This window comes from Lasiosphaeria miniovina (genome assembly GCF_030549165.1).
Source record: "Lasiosphaeria miniovina strain SMH2392-1A chromosome Unknown B0T26scaffold_6, whole genome shotgun sequence".
NCBI classification, from domain to species: Eukaryota; Fungi; Ascomycota; class Sordariomycetes; order Sordariales; family Lasiosphaeriaceae; genus Lasiosphaeria; species Lasiosphaeria miniovina.
In genome coordinates, this window is record NW_026848225.1 from 397,737 (window position 1) to 420,556 (window position 22,820).

General features: G+C 55.6%; 10 protein-coding genes across 10 annotated transcripts; 5 read left to right on the forward strand and 5 right to left on the reverse strand.

Annotated features, from left to right (window-relative positions):
- Positions 1-53: 53 nt before the first annotated feature.
- On the forward strand, positions 54-842 carry B0T26DRAFT_678536 (uncharacterized protein; the record flags this gene model as incomplete). The annotated part of the gene is made up of 1 exon (XM_060440241.1): positions 54-842. One exon carries the CDS (start codon positions 54-56, stop codon positions 840-842), a length of 789 nt encoding a protein of 262 aa, XP_060292367.1.
- An 86-nt stretch (positions 843-928) lies between these two features.
- Positions 929-3,389, reverse strand: B0T26DRAFT_859542 (histidine phosphatase superfamily). The gene is made up of 2 exons (XM_060447729.1): positions 1,517-3,389; positions 929-1,458 (listed from the first exon to the last, which is right to left on the reverse strand). The coding sequence occupies exons 1-2, from the start codon at positions 2,951-2,953 to the stop codon at positions 1,342-1,344; spliced, it is 1,554 nt and encodes a 517-aa protein (XP_060292368.1). The 5' UTR covers positions 2,954-3,389; the 3' UTR covers positions 929-1,341.
- Positions 3,378-6,768, forward strand: B0T26DRAFT_720332 (uncharacterized protein). The gene has a single exon (XM_060442478.1). The coding sequence runs from the start codon at positions 3,628-3,630 to the stop codon at positions 6,280-6,282; it is 2,655 nt and encodes an 884-aa protein (XP_060292369.1). The 5' UTR covers positions 3,378-3,627; the 3' UTR covers positions 6,283-6,768.
- B0T26DRAFT_720333 (uncharacterized protein) lies at positions 6,489-6,836 on the forward strand (the record flags this gene model as incomplete). Its single annotated transcript, XM_060442479.1, is given in 5 exon segments — positions 6,489-6,524; positions 6,549-6,555; positions 6,605-6,607; positions 6,655-6,785; positions 6,799-6,836. Coding segments are annotated over 5 exon segments (193 nt in total), but the record flags the coding sequence as incomplete, so codon positions are not given.
- Positions 6,837-7,686: 850 nt separating this feature from the next.
- B0T26DRAFT_720338 (uncharacterized protein) lies at positions 7,687-7,941 on the forward strand. The gene has a single exon (XM_060442480.1). It carries the CDS (start codon positions 7,773-7,775, stop codon positions 7,932-7,934), a length of 162 nt encoding a protein of 53 aa, XP_060292371.1. The 5' UTR covers positions 7,687-7,772; the 3' UTR covers positions 7,935-7,941.
- Positions 7,942-9,204: 1,263 nt separating this feature from the next.
- B0T26DRAFT_652186 (uncharacterized protein) lies at positions 9,205-10,650 on the reverse strand (the record flags this gene model as incomplete). The annotated part of the gene is made up of 2 exons (XM_060438345.1): positions 9,205-10,446; positions 10,513-10,650. The coding sequence occupies 2 exons, from the start codon at positions 10,648-10,650 to the stop codon at positions 9,205-9,207; spliced, it is 1,380 nt and encodes a 459-aa protein (XP_060292372.1).
- A 728-nt stretch (positions 10,651-11,378) lies between these two features.
- On the reverse strand, positions 11,379-12,381 carry B0T26DRAFT_393027 (uncharacterized protein). Its single transcript, XM_060434766.1, has one exon. The coding sequence runs from the start codon at positions 12,286-12,288 to the stop codon at positions 11,722-11,724; it is 567 nt and encodes a 188-aa protein (XP_060292373.1). The 5' UTR covers positions 12,289-12,381; the 3' UTR covers positions 11,379-11,721.
- Positions 12,382-15,339: 2,958 nt separating this feature from the next.
- Positions 15,340-16,452, reverse strand: B0T26DRAFT_804870 (uncharacterized protein; the record flags this gene model as incomplete). Its single annotated transcript, XM_060447140.1, has 2 exons — positions 15,340-15,628; positions 16,049-16,452. 2 exons carry the CDS (start codon positions 16,450-16,452, stop codon positions 15,601-15,603), a joined length of 432 nt encoding a protein of 143 aa, XP_060292374.1. The 3' UTR covers positions 15,340-15,600.
- Positions 16,453-17,530: 1,078 nt separating this feature from the next.
- Positions 17,531-18,186, forward strand: B0T26DRAFT_393138 (uncharacterized protein). Its single transcript, XM_060434767.1, has one exon. It carries the CDS (start codon positions 17,575-17,577, stop codon positions 17,983-17,985), a length of 411 nt encoding a protein of 136 aa, XP_060292375.1. The 5' UTR covers positions 17,531-17,574; the 3' UTR covers positions 17,986-18,186.
- A 1,466-nt stretch (positions 18,187-19,652) lies between these two features.
- B0T26DRAFT_742655 (fatty acid hydroxylase superfamily-domain-containing protein) lies at positions 19,653-20,818 on the reverse strand (the record flags this gene model as incomplete). Its single annotated transcript, XM_060444149.1, has 2 exons — positions 19,653-20,065; positions 20,137-20,818. The coding sequence occupies 2 exons, from the start codon at positions 20,816-20,818 to the stop codon at positions 19,653-19,655; spliced, it is 1,095 nt and encodes a 364-aa protein (XP_060292376.1).
- Between the last annotated feature and the right edge of the window lie 2,002 nt (positions 20,819-22,820).

Consider the following 22,820-nt stretch of genomic DNA (forward strand, 5'->3'; position numbering starts at 1 on the left):
ACGTCGAGCAAACCAACCTACAAGCCCGTCAACCCCCCAAAATAATAAAGAAAATGGGGCAAGATCTAGCCGAGAAGACCGGGGCGGCGGTCGGGCCACAGCAGCAGCAGCAGCCGCATCAGGCCCCGAGCCGGAACGTGGCCGACTACGACGACGCAGTGGACAGCCTCTTGCTACGCTACCTGTCGCTGCTCGACGAGTACACGCGGCTGCGCGCCGCGCTCGGCGCCCTGCAGAGCACCGTGTTCCAGAGCCTGGCGCGCGCCAACTTCACCGCTGAGCGCGGCGTCCGCCGCTACGGCCAGGACTACTACGACGAGCGCATGCAGGCCACGCGGCGGCTCAGGGTCACCACTCCTGGTGCCGGTGCTGGCGGCAGTCCCGTGTTCGAGGTCGTGGTGCACAGTCCCGAGGAGGACGACAAGGACGAGGGTGAGGCGGCCGAGGTGGAGGTGGAGCCGGCCAACGGCGTCGACGAGCAGCAAGCCAATGAGGAGAAACCTAATGAACAGCAACAGCAACCAGCCCAGAACAATAACAAGACGAAAAAGAAAAAGCCCAAGCCGCACGACCCGCTGCGCTGGTTCGGCGTGCTGACGCCAATGGCTCTGCGCGCAGCGCAGGGGCAGGCGGTCGAGGCTGTCCATGACCTCGTCCCGCGGCTGGCGACGGTCAGCGCCGAGATGGCCGGCGTCGAGGTCGAGGTGCGGCGGACGCGCAAGAAGCGGGCCAAGGCCGTTGCCGCGGAGGAGAAACGGCAGCAGGAGGAAGAGGAAAATAAACTCGAGAAGCGAGTGGACGGCCGAGACAAGCCCGGCCGAGCAGAGGTTCTGGCCGAGTGAAAACCAAAGTCGGAACGTGGAGATCAAATCGAGATAGCTACCTACCTACTAAATACGTGCCTTATTAGAAATGTTAGAAAAAAAGGGAGAGATTTATTAATGTGTTATTTCATACTACTCCATTGACGGCCGGGGTATATTGTTATATTGGCCTTTCTGCAATCTTCAGCACAGCCAGAGCAGTAGCTCGCACCTCTTATCCCTTCGAGACGTCAGGGATCTCGCTGTGGCGCCCAAGTAAGCCATGGCTCAGCTTCTACCGTGACAGTCTACTGGGTGTGTGCCATCTCCGAGCACCTTATGTCCCGCCCTTGCTGCACGACCTGCTGACATCAAGAGTGCCACCCAACCAGTTTCTGAAATGGCCATCGTTGTTCGGCTCCACATGAGGGGTAGCTTGCCGCCTCTCGGGGCAGCAAGTCAAGTGTGCTTATTTTTTTAAATTTTTTTTGGGGGGGGGGGCAATCCAGAACGTGTTGTGATACTCCCGCGCCTCGTATCAGTATCCCGCCCACTCGGGCTCCTTTATCTGGGGTGTCGGTATATTTCTATCTATCCGGCATTGCTGCTTCCAGTCTCGAGGAGTGAACTTGTCCACAATAGCCTTAAAGGCAGCCTGGGCGTTTGTCAGCAAGGACGACGTCAATGAACAAGAAAACAGGGGGGAAACTCACCAGAGTGCAAAACGATTCATCGCCTTCGAGGTGGTTTCCGGGCGTCTTGCATCCTGGGATGGTGACTGGCTCGTCGTTGTACCGGAGACGCACGTAGTACCCGTCTAGCTTCTTCTTCTCGCTAGGCGTCAGGTCTGCCGTGACCCTGCGTCCAATGTCGGGGGGTGGTGTGCTTGTCCCCAAGGACAAAGCGTCCCACCAGCTCCGTTTTGGCCGCGCGGCAGCCACCGTGGGCCTATTGGCGGACGGAGCCTGCTTGTCGGACTTGCGGAACATCTCGATGGCGATATGGCTCGTGAACGGAGGCCACGAGTTGGTATCAAAGGCGCCTAGGCTGGCTAGCACGGCAGCGAGAGTCGTGTCATGGCAGCCGCTGAGACCGAATTTGATGCGGGGACTAGGCTGCCCCTTTTGCGCCGCGATCTCGCTCTCGCCGTCGGCCGAGGTTTGCTCGGCACTGCCAACCATGCGGCCCACAACGTCTCCCAAGAGACCGCCAACGCCAAGCATGCGGTAGTCGCGAGACTCCTTGAAGCCGGCAAACCACTCTTCAACGGTAATCTTCTCGATGATCTCCTTGGCCTTTCCGTCGTAAAATTCCTGCGGCAGCCTTGTCTCGGGGCCGTGGGCGGCCGTAGAGTTTATCGTGTCCATGATTCCCGAGAGGCGCGGGCGCGAGTCGACGGCAACACGCGAGTTGGAGGGCATCCACTTGGAGTACAGCTTGTTGAGGTAGTCCATCTCGTCAGTGGCATTCCACCTGTCGGCAGATCGCTGGGCAAAGGCCCTCGACAGAGCGGCAAACCGGCGACAGTTGCTGTCGTTTGGGTAGAGCGTCTCGTCTGCGGGAGCCCTCGTCAGGATAGTGGGGACAGGATATCTGCCGCGCTCGTCGGCCTCGAGGCCCGACGGGGGATACAGGGCGGCGAAAGCCTGCTGGAGAGACTCGAGGGCGCGCGTGACTGGCGTGGCCCGGAGGTAGAGAAAGTCAAGGGAGCTGGTGGTGCGAGGCAAGAAGCCAAGGCGGTCAACGTACAGCTCGCGCAGGCGTAGACCCAGCTTGTAGGTAGTCTGGCGGCCCTGGTCGGTGAGGCTGCCCATGTCACAGACATTGTCCAGCTCGCCGCCGGGGCCTGTGGCGACGACGGGCTCGTCGTTCTGGCCGAACGTCTCGAGGTGGCGCTTCCACTGGAACGTGTCGAAGGGGGAGCCGTCGCCCGGACCGCGGGCGAGGGTCATGACGGCCGACTTGAGGTGGACGACGCTAGCGCAGTAGGGCCAGAAGGCGGGCAGTCCCGTCTTCTGGAATCTTGCCGAGACCGGAGTCCGCTCGCCATGGCGCATCAGCACCTGCACGAGCTGCAGCTCGAGACCATGGGGATAGAGGTGTCTTAGCTCTTCGTCCGTGTAGGCCTTGCGCGGGACCAGTGCTGCCATGGTTGCTGCTTGGGGCTCAGGCTCGAGGTTCTAGGCGTTTTGCTCCGTTCAGCGGGCCTGAACTCTGAAGTCTAATCCGACTTTGAAAGCTCCATTATAGACTGGGAAGTAGATGGGAAGGCCGGGTGGGCTCGACAATCGGGAAGGAGCAAGTGCACATCCATACCTTACCTACCTGACTCTGTCATTCGGAGTTCGTACGGAGCACGCCAGTAGCACAGCAGGGTCCTGGTACACTATTCCGTCCTTTCAAAGGAGGGAGGGATAATGACGTCGACAGTGCGCCAGTCAGCATGCACGGTACGCACACCCCTGTACCTTAATTAGGGGTGTCAACAGCCCCACCCAACCAGTCGGTGACGAGCTCGAGTGCAGGGGTTGTCTACCGTCCGCCCAAAGAAAAGCTCCACAAAAGCCAGAACCTCCAAGCTCTAACTTTGAAATACTTTTTTTGGGACCCAGCAAAGCCTAAGCCTGGGAGCGAACCCGGACCGTATCGTATCAGCCTGCGCATCGCTCGCCGGCCGTGTCCAACGCCTCCCAGACTACGAGACCATCGATTGAGGGGCTCTAAGGCGTCGAACAGAACACAACACGTCTAGCCTCCAGGACCGCCGAGACCCCAGGCCCCAAGCTCCAAGCTCTAAGCCCCAAGGGTCACGTTACGGATACGGATGGCCATGCGCGAGCTGGGCCATATTTGCCTGGCGTGCCGCGTTAAGATGCTCGCCGCCGCATCCCGAGGTCCCGTCTCTCGCCTGTCTCGTCGCGCCCGCGCCATTACCATTTCGCCTGCATCCTCGGCCTACACCACTGCTGCATCGTCTGCGCAGCCGCCACTACGGCCTGCACCAGCACCGGCCCACAACTCGGGGAGTCGGCGCGATGGTAGTGATGGTGGTGCTGGCGCCGGTGCCGGTGCCGGTGCCGGTGCTGGTGCCAGTGCCAGTGCCGGTGCTTCGGCATCCGGCTCCGCCTCTCTCGCCATGTTCAAGAGTATCATCGAGAATCAGCCCCGTCAACCAGCACACCGTCCTCCGGCTGGCGATGCTCTAGACGCGGAGCTGCTCAAAAACATCGAAATGGTCGCCGCCATGCTGAAAGCTGACGCAAACCCCGCCGCCATTTTTACCTCGTTCGGCCAGACCATTTACCCGCACATCAAGGAGCAAAAGGATTCCCCCGCCTACCGCCTCGCCAAAGGCCAACTACAAACATTTCTTGCCATGAGAATGGTCGCCGCAAAGGCGGAGGCTTTGGACGCCTCAGACCTCCCCACCGCGACCTACATCACGCAGGTCCTGGTTGACCTCGAGTTTCTCAACCTGGAAACATGGTCGACCCTGATGCTCCAGCTGAGCCAGCAAATCTGCCAGCTTAGCGCCTCCCCGGACGGATCCTTATTGGATGAGAAGTTCAAGCACTCCCTCCCCGGACGTGATGCGCTACTCGCCGATCTCCGGGGGGCATGGGATGCGTTTGCTGGGTCGTGTACCAAGCTTGAAGCTTCGGGGCATGCGGTGGACGACATCAACTCTCGGTCCGCATCCAGGGCCAGAGCCGCGCTTCCACCCCATAGTCGTGTCCCTGAGAAAGATGTCCCTTCAAATGTTCCCCGGGCTACCAAAAACTACCTCAAGGTCTTATTTCCTCAGTATAGCGAACGTGAGCTAGCGGGGGACGCTCTGCGGGCAGCACATGTAGCCTCTGTGCTGCTGAATGACCTTGGCAACTTCAAACCACCCTTTGACCAACAGACGACCCCTTTTCTCTTCATGCACGAGCGGCTTATATCAAAATGTGGTCGTTCTACCCTACTTTTCTTGGATAGAATACGTGACAGGTATCCTATTCTACTTGACTACGTTTACGCCCGGGTTGACGAAATGGGCGCCGAGAATGCGGCGAGCTGGCCTTTCAAGTCTCTCAGGTCTCCCAAGCCTCTTAGTTTCCAACTGTGCATCGAACAAGCGATCAAAAGAAGAAACCTTAAAGAGCTCAACTCAGCGTGGTCGGATTTCTGGGGCGATGAACCCCTCCCTGGTCCTGCCAGAGTTCACGAACTGGCAGCAACACCTGAAATATTTGATTCTTTTATACTGGGCTTTGTGAGGATGCGCCGGCTTATGCAAGCCATCGATGTGTGGAACCGCATGCAGCGTGTCGGTATCAAGGCGAGCACTAAGACTTGGACAAATATGATACAGGGATGCGCAAACACGAGAAACCCCCGAGGGATCAAGGCGGTCTGGGAGAAACTAGTCATCTCTGACACAGAGCTTGACACGGCCGTTTGGACAGCTCGAATATCTGGCCTCATCACCAGCGGTGACCCTCAAGGCGGCATCCTTGCATTAGACGAGATGGCTCGGCTGTGGCGCGAGCGACTTCTTCACCCCGACGCCCCATCCCAAGCCATTCAACCGACAATCGAGCCCATCAATGGCGCCATTGCCGGCCTCATCCGGCTCGGGAGGATGTCTGATGCCCAAAGGGTGCTATCGTGGGCAGGCCGCCAAGGCATTAACCCGGACATCTACACCTTCAACACTCTGCTTCGGCCTCTGGTCCGGGGAGGGCAGACGGAGCACGTCGCAGCCATCTTCAACATGATGCAAGAGCTATCCATCAAGCCAGATGTCGCGACTTACACCATTTTGGTAGACGGGGCCCTGGCAAACATCGGCTCACAGACCCCCAAACAGCAGATTGGCATCGTCTCTAAACTCATTGCTAGCATGGAGGCGTCGGGGCTGGAGGCCAACATCCAGACATATGCCAAGATGATTTACGTGCTTCTACGAGAGGGCGACAGTGCTACGGCGGCCGTCCAGGCCATCTTGGCCCACATTCAGAGCCGCGGTCTAGAGCTCTCGTCGCACATCTACACCATGCTAGCAGAACACTACTTCTCGAGAGACCCGCCCAACCCGGCCGCCGTGACGGCCCTCATCCACAATCGCAACCTGCAGGCCAACAAGAACATTGATCGCGTGTTCTGGGAGCGCGTAATCAAGGGCTACTGCCACACTGGCGAGACAGCCAGGGCCGTCGACATCTTCAAAAGAATCTTCAACTCGGGCAGCACCATAACCTTTAGCACTCTCGACGAATTCTTGCTCGCCCTGATCCGCACTGGCCAGATGGCCGAGGCGTCCAGCGTTGTCAGGCTTGCCACCACAATCAAGGAAGGCGACGAGCTGATGCGCGAAGGCGGCCGGTTTTGGAAACACAGGTTCTGGCACCACGCCGAGCAGTACGGCCTGCTCCCCGACGACCTCCGTCACAACCTCCAAGAAGCCGAGACCCAGACGGATTATCTCTACTAGGCTGGCCGTTATAGGGAATGTGCTCTTCATGATGTGAACGGCGGATGTGGTCTCTTGTATTATACGTGTTTCTTGTACCTGTGGTGGTGGAGTTGCTGTTGTGCTTAATTGGCTCAGTAACGCGCTGTTCCATTATGCATTTGTCCCATAATATGCATATTTTACTCCACAAACAGAGAAAGCAGTGTTCTGGCCGCCGAATTTGGCTGGCGCATGCTGCCATTTTCGGCGGCTTTAACACCAAGCGCACAAGTCTCTTACAAGTACCGTCGGTGTACCTATGTCATAGCGGCCTTTCTAGCGCATCTCCGTCACGGTCGAAAGAGTATCTAGGTAGGTGCTTCAAGAGACAGCACAATATGATTGATCGGTTCATCCGTTCCAGGGGCATCCGGGATCTGGGTATATGCCGCCACGTTTCGAACCTGGATAGAGGACTTCGTAACTAACAAGCCTGTATTCAAAGCTACAGAAAGGAAGAAGGACGAGCAGGGAACTGATGTAGTTACGTATTGAGGAGCGCGCAGACTACAGCTTAAAATATATATATGGGGGTAGCGCCCAGAACCCAGGATCCACGGATCTAAATATTCTACAAGCTCTATCTTTGCCACCTGCCCCAAAATAGAATCCTACTCTGGGATATAATCGCTATCCTGGTCGCTAAGCTGCCTCTTGACTCTTTTCTCGGTTACCTTAAACCGCTCCTCGTCTGATTCTGTGAGTTGCTGTAGTGGTGACCGAACCCTTGGCCGCTTCAAATAATTCTCATGCTGAATCTTCCTGCGCCCACGATCCCAGCGCTCCGCTCTAGCCTCAGCCTCCTGCACTATTTCGTAAAGTTGAGAAAACGAAATGGTAATCTCCCAGCAACGCCTCCAGAGACGGCATCCCTCAACTCCCCCACACCATCCGTGAGCTTACCGGTCTCTGGTGTCGATAAGATTATCGCCGAAATTCGCAATCGCATCTGTGGCCGAGTCGAGGTCGAAGAGGAGTGGTGGTGCATCAGCCTCAATCGTGACGAGATCAAGGCTTTTAAGGCGCGTTTCGAAGCCGAAGGGGACTACCGCTGGCCAAAGTAGGTATCCTATCCCTTTGTCCCTCTATCTCTCTGTCCCTCTTCGTCCAGCTACTTGTCTAGCACTACATTCGCTAACCTCTGATTAGGTACGACTACTTCCCTCAGCTCGCCAAGTTCGTCTTGCGAATGGCGGGCACTATCCACGAAGGCGTTGTCGAAGCATTCAAAAGCCTAGTTATACGACAACTATATGTTATCGCGTAGAGTAACGACCAAGTCGCTGCCGGTTTCACTCGGGGCATACGCGGAGCAGGAAGCCCCAAGATTGAGAGGGATGGGTTCCCATTACCCAGACGGGTCGTTTGCGCACGAAGATACGAGGTAGCATGTGTTATCTTGGAGGTCTCCCATTCACAATAACGACAAGATTTGCCATTCCTTGCAGATGAGTATATCCTAGGTTCAAATGGGCGGACCCAAGTCGTTATTGGGATTGACCTTGAATACCGGGAGAAGGGAAAAGAAGCTAGCGTCACTGTGTAGCGACCAAGATATATTGAGGAAGATGGGGAAGCCGTACTTGAAGCAGCTGAGACGCAATAGGTATCTTTCGGGCGGTGGATGGTAGTTTGGTCGATGGGGAACGAATCCTTTGCATCGGGCTCAAAGATTTTGGGTACTGGCCCGATTGCCTCAGAATCGATGACATCCCCGGGGTAGAGAGTCAGCCGATTGAGGGGGAGCTAATCGAGCTGGGCGGTGATTGCTTTCTTGCTATCTATATGGGCGGATGGCTGATGATGGAGATAGAATGTTGGTGCATCCAGGGCGACTTCAAGGAGTAGAGCTCGTTTGCTTGTTACGACGAAGGAAAAGGTGTTGTAGAGCAATTGCTTCGCTTGCGTTATTGGTGATGGAAGGAACTGGTGATGCAGAGCGATTAGTGTTTCGGGGTGCCGAGATTAGCGGGCCCAAGCTGCCAAGATGCAATGGCCGCGCTAAACCAAATGAGGGGAGTTGGGAGAGGGCGCCATTCCCGGAGCGTGCAGCACCGTGTTCTCTAATAATACACATGTAATTCTGACATGTATATATCTGTATATTGTTTCGGTTTTTTGCGTATTATCTCCCAAAATGTACAACGCTGTGAGAGCCACGTCATTTATATCTACACACGTAACGGAGAATATGTGTGCATGGAATCAAACACACAAAAAGTGGCACGTGCGTATGTATACATGCGTAGAATTATATCTTTCAATATTCTGTTATATGTATATATCAACCGCGGCGGAATCTGTCCTTCGCCGTCTTGATTTCCCAAGGCCCTCCTCCTCGGTCCCGGTCCCGATATGTTTTCAAGAACTCCCTAGCTCTTCCCATCCCATCACCAGCCATTATGACACCCAATCCAATTTTTCGCGAGCCAGTCCTTCCAACCAAACGGCTACCTAACCTAACCCAAGGCACGTAGCTAAATAAGCCCGCAATAACCAAAACCTCCAGCGGCCAAATTTGAGAGTATAGAAGGAGGGGGGTATATATGTGCTGTGTGTGTGTGTGTGTGTGTCTGAAGGATGGCCTAGAAACTTTTTGCCCCTCCCCTCTCAAAAAGGGTTGGTAGACAGGAAAAAAATGGTATATATCCCCTCCCAAAAAAAAAATACCCCATGTATCCCAATCTAATGATGATGCCAGACCGACCCTAAAAGAAAAGAATACCAATTTGAAACCCCGAGTCCAGTCTGTCTAGTAACACGCCCGTTAGGAAAAAAGACGCCTGCTAACCCAATGCAAAAAAAGTGAATAAACGGATATATATCTTTTTTGGAACAATGTAGATAGATATGCCAAGAATAAAAGTGATTTTCTTTTTGTTCGAAAAAAGGGAGGGGGCTTCAGATGCCTTTGGCGACGCCGCCGCTGCCGCCGTCACGAATGATATCGGCAATCCAGCCCAGCTCGCTGACGAGGTCGTCGAGACCGGCGTTGGGGATGGTGCTGTTAGCGAGGACGGAGGCGGCCGAGGTTTTAGTCGCCGTCGCTGTTGTGAGGATAGCCGGGGAAGAGCCACCCACGACGGCGGCGGAGTGTGCTTTGGCGCCGGCCATCTCTTCCTGCGGCGGGAGGCTGTAGGTTGAGAAAGAGGCCGTCAGGCTCCTCGCGAAGGCGCTGGAGGTTTTGCGCGGGGCGGTGGCTTCGGCTTGCTCGTCGACCACTTCTTCCTCATCGTCGTCGTCTTCGTCGTCGTTGTCGTCCTCTTCGGAATGGTAGAAGGAGGGGAGCGAGTTGGAGTCTGGCGACTGGGGGGAGTCGTTTGTGTAGAAGCTGGAGTCGGACACGGAGAAGCGCGACTGCGGTTGCTGGATTTGCAGCTGCGGCGGGGGTACCTGGGGAGCGTGTCGTATTGAGGCGGCAGGTGTCCCGTCGGTATGGTGGTCTGTCGTCAGCCTTGGCTGGGGAGAGGGAGATCTCTGCTGGGACGGAGGAGGCGATAGCCCGGTGAAGGCCATCGACTCGGACACGGCAGAGGTGGCAAAGTTGTCGTCGTCCTCGTTCTCCTCGACAATGTCCTCGGGTATGGCGATGGCAGACCAGTCATTGCTGACTGGAGCTGCAGACGATTCCTTTGACTCCTCGTCAAGGGGCACGTCTTCGACCAGGAACTTGCGCAAGGACTCGGGCGAGATGTCCCGAGAGCGGCTGCCGTCGGACGACCTGAAGCTCCGTGCGTCTTCAGCCACAGCGGGGGGCTGAATGGCATCCTTCAGAGACGAGGAACTGGCTTTGCGGCTGAACAGCTTCCGCGGGGAGAAGGTCCAGTTAGAACCCGGCGAGAGGGATCTTGCCGAGCGCTTGTGCTGTTGCTGGAGACGCAAGGGCGCACTCCCTACGCGGCGAGGCGAGGGCATTTCTGGCGAGGGCACTGGCGGGGCGGGGCGGGGGGAGACGAACTTGTCGGCTGGGTTCATGGTCTTGTAGTCGTCGTCGCTCATCGAGTTGAGCGAGGCGCTGCGAGTCCGGGTGGACTGCTCGACGGGGACCCAGAGCGTGTTGACCGTCTGGCCAGGGAGATAAGGGCAGGTGCTGGTGGAAGGCAGAGCCGGGTCGTGTGTCTCGGAAGCCCCATCTAGCTCATACTGGCGGTCTCGGGTTAGAGATGGGGACGGACAAAGAGCAAATAGCAAGGGCCGGGAGCGACTCACATAGTAGTAGTACGTGCTGCCCATTTTGAGACCGCCGTTTCGTTTTGGGATGCTGCCAGTGTCACCGTCGCAGATGATGTCTTTGAAGGTGTGGCACCCCCGCCACTGGCTTCGGTCCCGTCGAGAGTCGCGTTCCATTGTGTAGGCCTTTGCAAAGTTGTCCCAAGACCCGACGAGATGGACGGCTTTGACCGAGGGGTGGGTTTGTCTGGAATCGGTCAGTTCATGTTCCGGGAGAAAGCGCACTGTTATACGGCGGCTGAAGACGGAAGAGACGGTAAAGATATGGGCAGGCAGGAGAATTCACTCGATATCCATGGCGACGATGCTGCCTCGGCCTGGCCTGTGGCTCATGGCGAGACGAGACGACGCGGCTAGGCTAGGACGCCTGACAACGGCCACATCCTTGCGTAGTCCCCTGCGTGGTAGCGTACTCCCCACCAAAGGATTTAAGGCTGACGTTATACCAGGGAGTTTTGCCTTGCAGACGAAGCAGCATCCACCAACGGAGTCAACAAACCCCTTGCTAGCTGCAGGGCAGAAGGAAAGCTGGGATGAGATGAAATTGCTGGGACCACAGCAGTGAAACGTACGGCTTCTTTCTTTTTCTTTTCTTTTTCGATTGTATTTGAAATCAGAGGGCGGTGCAAGCGGAGCAAGGTGATTCCGAGAAAAACAGGATAGCGAGAGATGGATGAAGGAATCAGGGCAGTATGCGTGCGCAGGACCAGACTGAGCAGAGCAGCACAAGAATAATAGGCAGAGCGAGAGCGAGTGTGAGAGTGAGAGTGAGAGAATGAGAGAGGTTGAATAGAGTGAGGAGTCTCTGGCGTGAATAATAGCAACCAAAATAAAGCAAAAGGGGTACAAAAAACCAGAGAGAGCGCAAACAGAGCTACGTCTGAGAACAACTCACAACATGAAGGTAAAGAGTGTAGTAGTCGGATCCATGCCGGAGTGGGTGAAGGTGACTCGCCGCGCTTGAGCGGACGAGTCTCGTGGCGGGGAGAGGCGAGCTTCGTCTTATACGACACCGACAGACTCTCAGACTTAATGGACTTCGCGCCCGGCGGCTGCGTCTAGATCAAGATGAGCGATCCACCCTGCTTGCTTGCCGACAAGGCTTCAAGACATTAGACAATGTCTGGGCAGCGTGTGGTTTTGCAGTGCTGTCCACGGCCGTTATTGAAGGAAGGGGTGGCGGGCCAATCAGAGGGTCCAGGGGGCAGTGGAAGCGCCGTGATGGTGAGCAGCAAAGCAAGGGCCGCGTCGTGAGTGGTTGGCGCTTAAACAACCAGCAACGGCGAGGGTCGATGTTTCGAGTTTGGCCTGGCAGGTGTTTCTGCTCTCTCGGGCACCACTCTGCTGGCTCCAACCAACACGGCGGGCGGGACTCTGAGGGATTGCACTACCACCTGCGCCGCATCCGCATCCGCGAGCGAGCGAGCGAGATGACGGCAACGCAAGGTACCCGATCTTGGTTGGCCTGGAACCTTGGGTAGCAACCAATGGAAGGTATCCGTAAGGTATGGACCTTGGGTAGGCCCCGAGGTGGAGAGCACTGTCGAGGTGAGCGGCGAGGCGGGTGAGGCGAGACGAGGCGAGGTGAGTGTGGATGGATGGTCGATGGTGGTCAAGGGAAGGGAAAGAGGACGACGAAGCAACCATAAATGACCTTGACAGCGACAGTGACAACGACAATGACAACAATAGAGCAATGGCAATAGAAACCCCTCTCATCCCGTCCTTGCCTTCCCGCAATGAGAATGGCGGCATCGTGCGCTATTTCAGGCTGAGGAGGACACAGACACCGACAAGGGCAGGGCACCATTGAACCCACAGACAGACAGCCAGCCAGCCCAAGGCGGCCAGCTCAGGGCAGTCTAGGTCCAGCCCTCCTCTCCCCCAGCTTCCATTTCCCCTTTCGTCCCCCATCTCGCAACTCGCATGCACGCCAGCCAGCATGGACCTGTGTGGTGGGCGACGCGACGCTGGGCGTGGACGGGGGCCGCGCTGGCCCATTGAACGCACAAGAAAAGCGAGCGGACGCTTTGGGCGCGGGCTCCAGGCGCAAGCTTGGCTGCACGCTAGGGAGCGGCTTGCAACAGGATCGAAGCGGGGATTGGCCTAAAAGGTTCATGCCATGTACCGCTAATCTCGCCAGGGCTCAGCTCAGCCCATGCCGGGAAGGCCTGTCAGCCATGTGGGAGGTTAATTGGATCGGGGTAATACCGTCATGCCCGCACAACCAAGTACCGTCGCGCGGAATCTCCGGTTGCATCGGTATCTGACCGTGACGCAGCACGCCGTCGTCCACTGATCTCACCTCGGAGCTCCCAGCCAAAAAAAAGACAAAAGCCTACCCGGTGCCCTGTGGCGTTCACGTTTCGGGAACAGGCGGGCGGCTCGGACAACTTAAAGACCTGGGATGCAAGTTTGGATAGGTACTAAATGCAGCCGCAAACTGCCTCTTCGGATCTCGTACTGTATAGTAGGTACGTTATGGTTGGTTACTTTGTTTAAAAATAAAATACAAAAGGACCCTGAAAACAGCCAAACAGCCAAACAGCCAGCCATCAGCCATCAGCCGAGAGAGGCGGCGAGAGGCGCCAACACCGTCTGTCCGCCTCCACCAATATCCATGCACTCTGAGACAGGAGAAGCGTACGCGGTGGAACCGCCAGTTGTTGTTTTCGATACACTAGAAACCCACTGCCAACATGGAAGTTACTAGCTACGCACAAGACAAAAGAAAGGAAAATAAGGCGGCTGGTGGAGACGATCGATAACTAGCCGTGGCCTGTGTGGAGAAACCTAGTGGTGTTGCACCATGCAGCCATGATCAAATCCATCGCCCAAAGCGGACGGGGAGTGACGAGGTGTGCAGCAGGGCATTGGCCGACTTTTTTTTTTGGCTCTGGGAAAGCAATGAAGACCACAACCTACGGTAAGGTAGGGTTGAGGGCGTCGAGCTTTTTCCACATCCAGAGATCGGGGCAGGAAACTGCAAAAGCAAGCAGGCCCGACCGCTTGCTTGAGGCAGGCTTACCAAAGCTCAGGCTATAGACCGACGCACGCTGCGGCCCCAAAAGGAGGCCAAGTCAGCAGCTCTGAGTAAAATGGGGGGTCGAGAACGACCGCCCTCGGCACTTGCACTCGTCCCCGGCTTAAAGCCCAAATCTATTCCTCACCATCGTGCAAGTGCAAACCCAGCGCTGTCTCAGCGTGGCGGACCTGGGAAATCATGCCCGGCCAGGCCAGGAGAGAGGGGCTTCCCCGGGAAATGGAATACCGTTCTGTTATAATGACATGGTATCTCGGGCAACTCGAACCTGGTTGAAATCCATATGTTTGTGTGCATGGTAGTTGGTATGAGGTAGAAAGAAAAGGGCTTTCTTTTGGGAGTGGACGAATCATTTCCTTCCATGAAGCTCTTTCTCCCCCCTTATTTTACTCCATAAACTCGACTCCCCCCACCCCCTTTTGTTCGGATTGTCTCCGAGTGAAATTTCGCAAAAAAAAAAAATTCTCATCCCTCGCCGTCGGGAATTTAAATGGGACACTCTTTTTTTTCTGACGAAATCATCGAACGGCCCGCCAAATTGGCCGACAATTGTCGCGGACGAGTGGACGAGAGGCAATGCCAAATTCGAGAAGGGTGCACGGGCCACTGATCTGTCCTGGCTGAGAGTCCTGAGACAATGGATTGTGGAGCAGCATGCATGCATGCATCCAATGCATGGACGCCAGGCAGGCAGACAAACACTGTGGGTCCCCAACGATTGGTGGTGAGGTGGACTTCAGACGGATGCGGTCGGTCGGTGGTGGCACGACAAGCTTCTTACACTTTTTTTTACCTTCCATCCTAAATTTTCGTTGCCAACAACACTCCACGCTCCACGTAGAGGCTTTTCTTACACATGGAACCCGAGTACTTTTGCGGGTACGTAGTATCCTTGCGGCTTGCGAAGGGAGGGAGAAGAGCTCGATTGGCGCCTAGGCGCCGCCTCCCCGAAGACGGTGTGTTTCACCAAAAACGGAATTCCATGAGCTCATTACCCTCATCTATTGCCCTGTGTGAGACAGACAGATAGACAGACTCGGCCTCGGGCTCGGGCTCTAATGTCCGCCGCCATCTCTTACGATTGTCGTATGTTTTGGTGGTGCGCGCGCTCCCAGATCAAGTCTCCGAGGGCGAGAGCCATGCCATTGGTTTCGTAACTGAGACCGCTCCCCTCTTTTCCAAGCTTTATTGCCTGGTTGCAAGACAAGACACGCTTTGCAGTGCTAAAGTGAGAGCTCTTGTACACCCGCACATGTACGGGGGGCACACCAGAGCTAGGTGTAAGCTGCCAGCGAGTCGTGGCGGAGGCACAGCGTGGAGCCGAAGACTGTGTCGAATCTTCGATTGAGATCGCCCGTTGCATGCGGAGCTTACGGACGTTGCACACAAACCAGGAGGAGGGGGCTGCCTACGCACGCATGGCAATGACGACGAGTGCATGTGCAAGAGAGATGGGATGGACGCTGGAAACAAGCTCAGGTCACGACAAGTCGGTCGAGTGGCCGAGAGCCCATGCAGCCTGGTGTTGCTCATGTCCCGTACCTGACCTAACTTCACTCGACCGCTGCAGCCAGGATGAGGATGCGAGTGCTTTATGTTGTTGCCAGCGCATGCTGCGTCTGGACGAATAGTAGTCAGCAGCCAATGGAAAGGGGGATGCCACGGATCAGATCCCGCCCTTGACGGGCCAGTAATCCGACCCGGACGGACCCCCACGGCTCGTCCCCGTCTCTCGGCTGTTCCCCATGGCCCGCCCGGCAGGCGGCCAACCAGTCCACCACCTCTGCGTTGTCGTGCAAGAGTAAGAAGGGCAAGACCCGCAGCCGATGCTCATTGGACAATGGGCTCAGCCGCGCCCCTTCTCCCTTGTGTGGGGCCGCGCCCTCGCAAATTCAGGGGCACCCAGCGTCCTGCCTGAATATGCTCTCTATCAAGCCGTGATAGGACCTCTGGAATTTCCCGCCGCATCGCCCTGGCCGGGCTCTCAGATCTCAGGGTCCTAAAATACAGCTTTTGGGCATATTTCAACACGTCCAGTATATGCTGCTACATCTAACGTCGTCATGTATAGTCTGGCTTACAACATTCAGCACCCTACTTGACACAGGCAGACAGATGGACCATCACTCATATTCGCGGTAAGTAAGAATGTCTTAGACAAGGCTACGTTCCAAGACTAGTAACAAGCAATAAGCTACCGAGGTAGCCAGCTAGGGGTTCGTTCCTTCACGAATTGCTTGCTCCCTCCGAATTTGCCACAATGAAATCGGCCGATGTACCATATTTGACATGTTCAAATGGTGGACTGCATCGCCCCGAGACTTGACAACAGCAGCTGCATCCAGCAATTCCTTGACCACGATGCAACTGCAGCCATGATGCTTGAAGGTGACTTATGCCCAAGCCCAGATTACAAGAGGGCACAGGGAGAGCTCCCAAGTTCCTTTCCAGGTTATCACTGCCAGCCCGCACCTGCCTGACTGGTATCTAAAGAGCGCCGCCAGCCCCTCTCCTCCGTTCCATATCTCCATTGTCTCGAGTCTTGGCATTTCTATGCCCGCTGCTGCCGCTGCCTGGAGCATCTTGTCGATCATGGCGGCCCAATGCCTATCGGGCGTGAGCAGTTGTGAAGTCAGTGCGAGCGATGTCAGGTTGGGCCACTTCCAGGACGGTCGACAAGCATCGAAGAAGTCAGCGGCGTCCACCATAAACGACGCCGAGAGGTACTCGAGCTCGAGACTAGCCATGGCGAGTGCCGAGCTCACTTGGTGGTTTGGAACTCTCGTCCCAGCGAGGCCGGCACCCATCGCCGACGTGTTTGCTGCCGTAGGAGCACGCCGGTCACCGCTGGGACGGAGGGCATCTCTTTCCACCATTGTGTTTTCGACGGAAACTCGCCCAAGATATGTTGAGAGAATTTGCGGAACGTCCACATGTTTGGAGCGGAAATTTGTCTGCCATTACTCCAGCCGTGCCGGTGGTCGTCGTAGTTCCAACGGCGGCCCCTTTCCCCGCCGCCGGCCCCAGCCACCGCGCGCGTCGAAAGGAGCCGGAGCGTCAGGGCCAAAGGTCAGATACTTGAACCAGGGCTCCGAGTCGCTGGGCGAGTGGGCGCTAATGTCGAGCAGCAAGCTACCGTTTGGTTCCTACGTGCTGAGTGCTGAGAGAAGTTGGAACAACGATGCGGCGATGATGGTGTTGCCGTCCGTTTTCAAGGCCTTCATATCGGGACCTTTGGGCGGCGCACAGTCGGTGCAGTCATATTCCATAAATTGCAGCATTCTTGTTCTTGTTCTGCATATACTCGAGCCGGCCGGTTAAGTTTGACACCAGGCTACGACGTGGCATCTTCACATCGTACACGTACATGTTGCCGAGTATCCGCGGTTGAGCCAGACCTTGACGTCTTTTTGGCACATACGTCTACATACTTCACGGTTTGGAACAAGATGGGGGGAACCAGTCTTGGCAGAGTCATCAGCGTCAAGGCTTCAACAGCAAGACACTATTCAAGGTTCCTCAAGGTAGGTAGGTGCCTAAGATAGGTGAGGTCGAAACGGAAACAACCTTTGAGAACGAAATGACACCTAGCAATCATCGTCCCTAGGATGAAGCCAAATTCGTGAATCCGATATCAAATAACCCTCCGAACTTGTGTCTGTGCAAAATTACCTCGAGAAATGGACATTTGCTTTTCTAAAACTACGTTAGTTCTCGACAACAGTAATAGTACGTAGAAGCAAAGGGTGAGGTAAATAAAGATATGACTCGAATTTCCCAGAGACGCGTGCCTGCAACGCGAGGAAATGACAAAAGATTTTAATTTTATTTCCAACAAGCAATAAAAACCCACCGATGTGAGGTAAGGTAAGGTGGGTCGAGGTGAAGGTCTCGGCCCATGTCCAGGTCCGCAGTCCGAGGCTCCCTTCCTCCCTGTGCGCATTGTATCTATATGTCTATATGCCCGGGCAGGGTGCCCGATTAATCATTCTCACCTAATGGAACCCTCGCATTCCACGTTTATTCCGCTTCGCTTCGCAGAGCCTCTCTTCTGTGTATGTACCTACGTAGCTGTGTTTCCTTGCCGCCCCCTTCCTCATTCCGCCCATCTTACACTATACTACATTACACCTCAGCACACTAGGTACCTACGTATCATCGCTCTTCCGCCCCGAGTCCGGATGGATCCTATGTGTGCGTGTGTATTATTAGGCATGGAGCCCAGGTTGCTGGCTGTGTCTGCCTCAAACGCTGGCGAACAACTTCGGACCCCGTCCGTCCGTCCGGATAATTCCTGGCCGAACCGAACCAACGGTCCCCTCACCACCCACTCAGTTACTTATTCAGCTCCGTGTGACTGTGAGTGTGTATTATTAGCTACGGACATCTCCCAAGTCCTAACACAGTAGTCTGTCTGTCTGTCTGTCTGTCTGTCCGTGTTTCAGACGCCGGCAAGCGGCGAAGCGCACTCACCCGGGTGGGCCCTCCCCTCCCTCCCCTCCCCCCCGGTCCCGGTCCCGGTCTTTCGGGAAAGGCTACTTACGCTAGTGAGGGTTGGCACCGCAACACCTTGCCTCTCCCCCGGCTGTGCTAAATTTAATCCTTCCTTCCTGTTTCTTTTCTCGGCCAGCCCAAGGTAGGTAACCGAGTGCGAGGCAAGGTATGATCGATAGATATTGAAGAATGCAATGGCGAGCGGCGGGTAAGGCTGGGGGAGTTCTAGCTAACCTACCCTCCATCCATACACATATATATTTTGAGACGGGCTGACTGACGACGACGACCCGAGCGACTGATTCCAACTGGCAGGGATGGGCATCCGCCGGCAGAGAAGGAAGGGGGTGGGGTGGGAAGGGGAGCTCGAGAGCAGAGCTCACTTGCTCCCGCTGGCTTCCTTCGTCGGCGCCGCGGCCGTGCGTATCTTGTTACGAATCATGATTTTAGTTTATTTGTTTTGTTGTTGGGGCTCGATAGCGAAAAAGGGGGCGCCGGTTGGGAGGAATTCGATGCATGGTTTCGGGAGAGAAGGAGTAAGGAAAGACCAGCAAAAGAACATTGAACCACCCACCCACACAAGTTGACAAACATCCCCCACCCACCGCCCCTGGCTGCAAATACTCAACGGCGCGATCCTCACGGACGGCAAAGCACGGCACCGAGGTAGCACGGCGGGGGGCGCATAGGGCCGCGCCGCACGACCGTCACCCCGGTTTCCTCTGATCAATCCTTCGCTTCGCAAAACGAAACCAAACCAAGCCACAAAAACAGATATGGTGTAGGACAAGACTTTTTTTTTTTCTTGGTTCGTGATGGTGGTGGTCTAAAGCTTATTATCATTATATGTAAGTAGGGCGTACGACTTTTCCCCCCCGGTCGCTGCCCCCAACATCCCACATTCTCTCTCATACCCCCCCTTCTCAGCGTCAGTTATATTGCCTGGCCGGGCTCGATGGTGATTATGACTGTCGGCAGGACAGTCATCCGGACCGGCCAGTACACTGGCTTGCATCGGAGAGAGCGAGCGAGGGAAACAGAGATATTCCTTCTCGTCTGACCTCCCTCTCGCCCTTCCTCCATTCCTTCCTGGCGGAATCGCCGCCGTTCCTGTTTTCGAGATTGTTTCCCGCGTAGGAGAGAGTGGTGATCTTTTGTACACGGAGCCCGCTTACTTATCATACCAATTATGGACAGTCTCAGCCCCCCTCGTGTCGTCCTTCTCCGTTCCTCGCCCCCCCCCGGCCACTTTGAGGGTGAGTGTGATAGGGGATGAAAGAGAGAGATGAATGTGAGGAGGGAGAGGAGCGGAAATAGCAGAAAAACGCCTTCCCCAATGACTCCAGAATAAGTTGTTATGCCCTCATTCGTCTTTCTTCTTCGCTCGCCTGGACGGCGCAATTGCCTTAAACCCAGTGATCCAAAAAAGCAGTTGTCCGTGCGGCTCGCCAAACGAAAAAAAAAAAGAAACAAAACGGCAACCATATGTCGTTGACAACTGTCAGTAATACAAGCCCTGCGAATGTTACCGAATCCAAACCTCAGCCTCGGCTCGGCCGAAGATGTTCCCAAGCAGTCTGCATCACTGCTGCTTCTTGGGGGCCTTGGACGCCGCCGCCTCTCTCGTGCGCGCGTACTTTAGCTTGGTGTCGCCCTTCCACATTGTCCCGAGGATCCTATCCCAGAAGGTGAGGTAGGGCTGGGAGAAGTTGGACTTGATGCCCCAGCTCTGATGGTGGATGTCGTGGTACGCCGCGTTGTTGCTCGAGACATGCTGCAGCGGGTCCCACGGGAGGACATAGCCGCAGTGATCATCGACAGTCTTGATCATGCTGAATACGAAGAACCACATGCCGAACCTGGGAGTCATCATGGAGACCTTGTAGGCGAGCCCCGCGCCCAACGTGTCCATAACGAAGGCCTCGACTGGGTGGTTGTAAAGCGCGCCGTACGCATAAGGAACGTAGAGCCGGTGGTGCCTGGCGTGCCATTTTGCTGCGCTCCGTGTTAGCTTCTTATCGTCTCTTGTAATGCGACTGGTTGCGCGGCGACCGAGGGAAACTCACTGTACATCCACTTGTTGACATGCATGGCGCGATGGACAAAGTACTGCCATGTGTCGAGGAAGCAGACAGCGACGCAGACCTGAATGGTGGGTATCAGCAGCCAGTAAAGGGCCTTGGCGACCAACATCTCCCAGGCCGCGAAAGCCGGCACGTGGGTTCCGGTGACGCCTTCGAGCTCCGTAGTAAGGAACGGGTAGTGGCCGCCAGCCAGGGCGCCGGCGAGCAGGGGGTGCTCAGAAGCCATGTTCTGGGAGATGGCGGCAGCATTGAGGCCGAGCAGGCCGAGGAAGCCGGGCAAGGCGCGCTGGGCAAGGCGGATGCGCGTGGCCCAGACGGCAATGTCGTAGTCTTGCATGCCCGTCATCTGGCGGGCCTCGGTAAGAGACAGGAAGGCCGAAGTGGCAATTTGGATGATCTGCTCGAGAAAGACATCACGGGCGACGTCGAAGCGCGACACGAGGTTGCGCTGGGTGATCTCTTCGGGGGTGTGGAGGCGGTATTGCGGGAAGAGGTCGTAGATGTCGATGAAGTGGAAGAACATAGACACGGCCCAATAGGCGATGTGCGGGAGCACGAGCGAGAGCCAGAAGTCTGAAATGAAGGGCAGCAGGTCCGGCATCGGGCGGACCTCGAAGGCCGGCAGAGGCGGCAGCCCGTGGGCCGCGACGGTTGCGTTCGCCATGGCGTGCAACCACGAATGCTTAAAGGGGGCGACACACGGTCAGGGGCGGCGGGTGGGCGTGTCGACAGTTCGCGTGCGTGCGAAGGTGTGTGCGGACCTTATTCGCGTAAGGCAAGGCAAGGCAAGGCAAGGCAGGCGATGCAGGGCAAGGCAGGGCAGGGCGAGACAACTCGAACAGAGGAGGCCTCGGCGAGGAGGACGGACGAACGGACGGCCGGTCTTGTTCTGAAGAAAGAGTAACAAGTCGCACTCTGACACACGGGGCGTTGGGCGAGTTTTTTTGGGGCCCCGTGATAATAAAAGGAGAGACGGGACGTGAATGCGAATGCGATCCGCCTCTAAGGTGGGATGACAGGACCAGCCAGGGTCAGGAACGGACGGGCTTACGGATCGTTGCGGTTGCGCGTCTAGACGCCCCGAACTTTTTCATCAATCTCGCTTGCAGATCCGCTTTTAGGCCGCCACCCACCCAGCGAGTGCTAACAGGGGCCCACAGCAGCCCACAATCGGAACTGCCCACTGTCGCACACACCACCTGCACACTCGCAACACCACATGCCGCGACAGGCTGCCTTGCTGAGTCAGGCCACTATCGGCTGCTTCCCGAACTATTGTTGAACGTCTCTATTTTCTTGTTAATGAATTGACCTCGAGCTGCTTGATATTTAAGTTAGGATTCTATTCCTCGAAATTAAATCGAACCAGGCTGAGCCAATGCAGTCAGTGTGCACGGACGGGCCTGTGAGCATCGATAACTAAGGTTCTGTAAGGTAAGTGAAAGGAAAGGTAAATGAAGACATGATGTATCCGTACCCACTCCACGGATCCTTCACGGATCCTCCGTTAGAGACTGCTGCTCTCCATTGGCTTGTTCAATATCGAGGTGCCGTTAAGCCGCCGATTCGAAGACACTTCCGATTCTTTGCTAGCAAACCCCCGAGATGAACATTTCTTGGAATAAAACAATTACATCTTCCTTGCCCCAGCGAATAGACCGGTAATTGGGTCGACTCACCATCTATGCCCGACAATCTCGGACGAAAACCAGACCCACGGAACGACTGACACAAGAACAAAACCCAAGACTCAAGAACCCACCACACCAGGCGTGCCTCGCTCTTTGGTGGAGACGCGGGTCCCGCGGGTTGTTACCAGCAGTGTCCTAAGCCTTGCTAGGACATATCTGAGCTCCTGATGTCCACAGCAGCTAACGGTGTATTTGGCAACCAGGAAAGAGAGGTTGTAAGTGCGCCTGATATGTCGTACTTCCTACTATTTTTGTTCTTCCTTCTAAAAAGAAACCTTCTATGTTCAGAGGACGAGCAAAAAGACGGGACGAGGAAGAAGTAACAGAACCCCTAACCCGGAGTTGTCGTCATTTATGCCCTTATGCGTGCCAATGCTTGTACATTTTGGTATGTACCAGGAATCGAACACCCGCTGTCAGCCCTATGCGTGTAATTAGGGACTATCGCCAGCCGCCATGAAGATCTCCACGAGGTGTTTACTCAGGCTCATGGCTCTGCCCTCCAAGACGCAGGCAAGTACCCGGCGTCGACATCCCACAATGAAGACTTTCTGGCCGTCCACAGAAGGCCACTCCGAGAATCCAGCGACCGTAGTATCATATACAAATGCCGAGGTTGGATTGCAAATCTAACTCTTGAATCGTAAAGTCGCCGTTAAGTTGGGTTCATGGTTGCAACGTGCATCTTGAACTGAACTATGACAAGAAATAAAGATTTGCGCTACACATAAATGACTTAAATAAATATTCCCGAGACCGAAGTGTGTTTCGGATAAACCCATGTCTTGCTGCAGTTTTATGGAACTGCATTTGAAGTACATGGGCATTTGGGCAAAGATGAGATGGGGACATCCCAGAATCAAAGTTTGTGAGGGTAACCAGTAAACCCGTTGACAGCAGCCTGCAGGTGGTGCCAACTGACAGGCAGGCTGCAAGTCTGCCAAACTTGCACAGACGTTGGGCACTCTCCAGATC

What these genes read in the sequence shown, in the direction of transcription:
- B0T26DRAFT_859542 (XM_060447729.1), bottom strand. Translation starts at nt 2,953, where the DNA reads ATGGCAGCACTGGTCCCGCGCAAGGCCTACACGGACGAAGAGCTAAGA. An exon ending in ATGAATCGTTTTGCACTCTG is followed by an intron (nt 1,459 to 1,516) that starts GTGAGTTTCCCC and finishes ACAAACGCCCAG; the next exon opens with GCTGCCTTTAAGGCTATTGT.
- B0T26DRAFT_720332 (XM_060442478.1), top strand. Translation starts at nt 3,628, where the DNA reads ATGGCCATGCGCGAGCTGGGCCATATTTGCCTGGCGTGCCGCGTTAAG.
- B0T26DRAFT_720338 (XM_060442480.1), top strand. Translation starts at nt 7,773, where the DNA reads ATGGGCGGACCCAAGTCGTTATTGGGATTGACCTTGAATACCGGGAGA.
- B0T26DRAFT_393027 (XM_060434766.1), bottom strand. Translation starts at nt 12,288, where the DNA reads ATGCCGCCATTCTCATTGCGGGAAGGCAAGGACGGGATGAGAGGGGTT.
- B0T26DRAFT_393138 (XM_060434767.1), top strand. Translation starts at nt 17,575, where the DNA reads ATGGAACCCTCGCATTCCACGTTTATTCCGCTTCGCTTCGCAGAGCCT.